This window comes from Octodon degus, unplaced genomic scaffold, assembly GCF_000260255.1.
Source record: "Octodon degus isolate 3935 unplaced genomic scaffold, OctDeg1.0 scaffold00003, whole genome shotgun sequence".
In the NCBI taxonomy this organism is placed as follows: Eukaryota; Metazoa; Chordata; class Mammalia; order Rodentia; family Octodontidae; genus Octodon; species Octodon degus.
In genome coordinates this window covers 32,333,360-32,337,690 of record NW_004524579.1, presented here as the reverse complement: position 1 = coordinate 32,337,690, position 4,331 = coordinate 32,333,360, and the positions used below count along the sequence as shown (strand labels likewise).

Genomic DNA, 4,331 nt, shown 5'->3' with positions numbered 1-4,331 from the left:
TAGATTCATAGTGTTGGATTCTTAAGCCATGCTTGAAGTATATTATCAGAAAACTCAGAAAGTGCCAGCACCATGACATATTTTTTTAGGTAAAGATAAATCATATTTCAAGGATGCCTAAAGGGAATCAAATAATGTTTCATATACATAAAACCAGAAGAACAGATCTCTCTCAAGATTAGAATAATAAAATGTAAGAAGACATACAAAATCTTTATTAAATGACCACACAGTAATCTGATACAATAGTTCCTGATACAAGAAAAATAGATTATGAACATACAGTACATTTCTTAAAATCCCAAAGTAAAACATGTTATAGATAAAAATCCATCTCTCACATTGTCATCCACCTTTTATAACTATTTCCCCTCTATATGGATACCCTCTTCCATATATCTATGTGCTGGTCACTGCATCTTCTCAACCATATTTGTCTTCCCATTGAATAACCCATTCCCTACAAAGTCTCTTCAAAATAGTACAACCATCACAAACTTCCCACTGCTACCAAATTTTTACATTGGTTAGCCCTCCTAAAAGAGGGAAACCAGATAAATTCACAATAAGAAGTTTCCAAGGGGTAATAGACTATTTACCATTTGATTTCTCCCCTCTTCTCCAATCTCATGTCTCATATCTTACCACTAGGCCCCTCCCTTCAAGCCACAGTGACCTGCTTTCACAAATATCTTCCTTCAGAATTTCATATAGTTTATGCTAGCACTGACTGTTGAACTTAGCATACTGCTAGGATACCAAACACCTAATAAAATAAATTATAAACAAAAATCAAGCACAGATTATATTTAAATAGATTATTTTCTACTTAACACAGTGACCCAACTTTGAGACTGTCAGCCCCAACAAGCTTCAGAATGAAATCTTGAATGCACATTCTCAGCTAGCAATACCAAAAGACTACATAAACTACGTACTTCTCAAACATGGGGATGACTATTTCTCAAATGTAAATAGATTATGAGGTGATATATAAAATCTAAACATATTCAAAGATCATATCAAATTCATAATTGGCTTATCATTAAATATCTTCTTAGCTCATACACAATAAGTAACTACTGCTATAACAGTTTTTTAAGATGTTGGTATTGTAAAAAGTATCCCATACCAAAAAAAAGTGTTGATAATCCCTAGTCCAGGACTTAATAACTCCTCAGACAAGGTTTGATGTATGTGGATTCCATTGTTTCAATATGTACTCATACAAACTGATATATTTCCTTTTACATTGATGAAGTCAAAAACATTTACAGGTATTAAGTTTTAGTATATGCATAGGAAGAATGCATTTACATATTTTACATTGGAGCAATACATTTAAAGTTACAAATGGAAAATACACAAATATATGTTTATATACATATACTAAAGTCCATACTATCAGCTAACCAGGCCCACAGGGCTGTTTTGTATGACATGTCCCATCCCACATAGTTCATTAGCAGCAACCAATAGAGAATTCAATATTCATAGATAACTCTAAGGTAGGTTGATTGCTTGGTCCTCCTTGAATTTGGGAATCTTCTTAAACTCACTTTGTTTCCTTAAGAAAAGTTGGGCTAAGATGTGGTCCGCCGTGGCCTGGATATAATCATCCATATCAAGGGTTTGCAGCTGATGGTATAAAAATCCAAAAGATGCGTCAGCACAAACTGTTCCCATTCTGCAGAGATCTTACAGCTGTCATGGCATGTGCAGCGCTGCCTGATGTCTGCTATGGACTTCTTCACATGCTTACCTTGAGCACCAGTCTTCCCTTGCCATGGCAAGCTCACCTTTCAACTCTAAGTATGGAGTGTCTAATGGCTAGAATGGCTGAGGAAATTGAAGATTTCCTTAGAAGGAACTTCTGAACTAATGGGAAATGGTTCTCTGCGAGAAGCAAGCAGGTTGTCTTTCTTCCTGTGAGCAAAGACTAACAGCCAAGCACTTCTCAGAGCCCCAAGCCCAGGGCACATGATAAGGTAAACCTGCTACCAAATAAGTGATCCCAGTTCTCCACAGCCAGACACCAGTCTCTCCCCACAGGGCTGAAAAATCTCTGCCTGGGCTGGATATCCAGTGGGCTGAGTCTACTTTGACTACTCTATGTCTTTCTTTGTCCCATATATCATGCCCCATTCCCTTCTTTATTCCCTTCCCTCTCAGTCTTTTCTTAATTTCTGTTTGTTTCTATGTATAAGGATCCATCTCTTGTGCTTGCCTGGCAAGTACAAGGGCCTGAGTTCAATCCCCAGTTCTGCCAAAAAAAAAAAAAAAAGATCCATCTCTTTACTTCCTTTCTTCCTTTCATATTCCTGATACAAAATATACCCCTTTTATAAGCCTTTCTCACTACTCACTCCAACTGGGTAATGGGGGACTATCATTACGCAAATGTATATTGTACACTCCTAAGGGCAGAAATAGGAATAAAAAATTCCTCCTATCCAAAATTCTAATCATTCCTTTCTTCCCTGTTATAGATCACTCCATAAGTTGTTTCTTTTCATTTAAAAATTATACCTCTATCTCTTCATAAAATATTCATAATCTTTATTTTTGGCTTATACTAAATGGTTATCAATATTTTATCCTTTCACATTTTTAAAATTTTAATAGTTGATATTAGCCTTTGATGGCACATTAAGTTGTACTTATCTCTGATATTTACTTTATTAACTTTTTACCTTTGTAATATTTTATAGCTTACTCTTTATTTTGAATTCTCTTTTCCTATTTTTTTTATGTATTTAGTACAGGGTCTACAGGGTCCCATTACTCAGATCTGACTCATAGTGATCCTCCTGTTTTCAACCTCCAAAGCACTGGGATTACAGGTGTCCAGTCTCATTCATTGTCTTAGCATGCTCCAGGGGCAGGGCCAGCACAGCAAGCTGGGGATCAAACCTGGTCCCTGTGTCTGCCTAAGCAGGTGCTTTAATCAACTGAGCCATCTGGCTGTCCCTTTTCTTAAATGTTTAAACTCTAACTTGCTATTTTTAACATAAGTTTTTTCTTCTTTTTTGTTTATATTTTCTTGAGTTGGATTTTTCTTGCTGATTTGGTCTTAAAATGGCTGTAGAAAATGGTGCCAAGGAGGTGGTAATGCCAGTAAGTACGAGTCACTAGAATCCTCCCAGCAGTCTACAACCAACTGTAGGTTCTGTCTCTTTTTCACATAGATCTCTATGAACCTTATCCAGATATACCCAGGAAGGTTTTGAGCCAGAGGGAATCAGGTACTGGAACATTCCAGTCATCCCCACAGAAGGTAGGACATTGTTCTAGGAAATAAGCACCACTGAACAGGCATACCCTGCTTTTGGGCTGAAGGCCTGCATAATTCTGAACACAATGTGTTCACCCCTGGGCCTTTGCTGTGTGTCCCTGCAGGAAGAACCACAGCCAGAAGACAGGTCTGTCTGCTCCCAGATTCATACCAGGTGTTCCTAAACAGACTGTTAAAATTCTCACTCAGTATCAGAAGGTAACCTAGTCCTAAGGACTCCTAAATATCTAAAGTTCACAGGAAAGGGAGGAAAAGGAGATTAATTTAAAACAAAAAATTTAAAGGTGGCATTGTAAAGTGCTTTGTACATACACCAAGTCCTTAATAAATCATGAGTGAATTTTAAGAGCAACAGGTTAATTCAGTGAATAGTTATCTAATTTATGCTTTATAGTTTAAATCCTATTAGAAATGCTTAAAATATCATGAGAAAAAAATGTTAATTACTCCAAAGTTTCTTTCCATACATAAGAACCTCTCTCTGTCACTCTGTCTCTGTCTGTGTGTGTGTGCATGTGTCTATGTGTGTGTGTGTGTGTGTGTGTGTGTGTGTGTGTGTATCTCCCTTTCTCATTCAATGTCTCTCTTCCCTGCACATCCCATCCATGTAAGAGGAACAAAGCAGGCATGCTCACTTCAAGTCCTCCATCTTTATATTCAGCATCTGACAAACCTTCAAGGAGCAGCTGCTACTTTATGCTATAAGGTGTTTAAGAATGTGTCTTAACATGCTGGGGAAATAGCTCAGTAGAAAAAGTGAGTAGAAAAGTCCTGAGTTCAATCCCTTGTACCACAAAAAAAAGTGCCTCAACATAAGTGTGCCTAGTTCATTTTTGGATCAATTTTGGAAATTCATTTGCCCACAGATATTAGTCTCATTCTCTAATATCTACTTGGTTAGGGACAGCGAGATAACTCAGTAGTCTAAAGTGCCTGCTTAGGCAAGGTTAGGCAAGCACAGAGACTGTGATTTGATCCCCAGCACCACATTCCATGCCAGCCTTGTCCCCAGGGAAGGCTGAGCTGCCCACAAAAA

General features: G+C 37.5%; 1 protein-coding gene across 1 annotated transcript in view; it reads right to left on the bottom strand.

Annotated features, from left to right (window-relative positions):
- Positions 1–236: 236 nt before the first annotated feature.
- Positions 237–4,331, bottom strand: part of LOC111816864 — an 18,508-nt gene continuing 14,413 nt past the window's right edge. Inside the window, exon 9 of the mRNA XM_023715688.1 lies at positions 237–1,638. Coding sequence (XP_023571456.1) covers positions 1,504–1,638 — 135 coding nt within the window. The 3' untranslated portion in view covers positions 237–1,503. The remainder of the gene's footprint in view (positions 1,639–4,331) is intronic.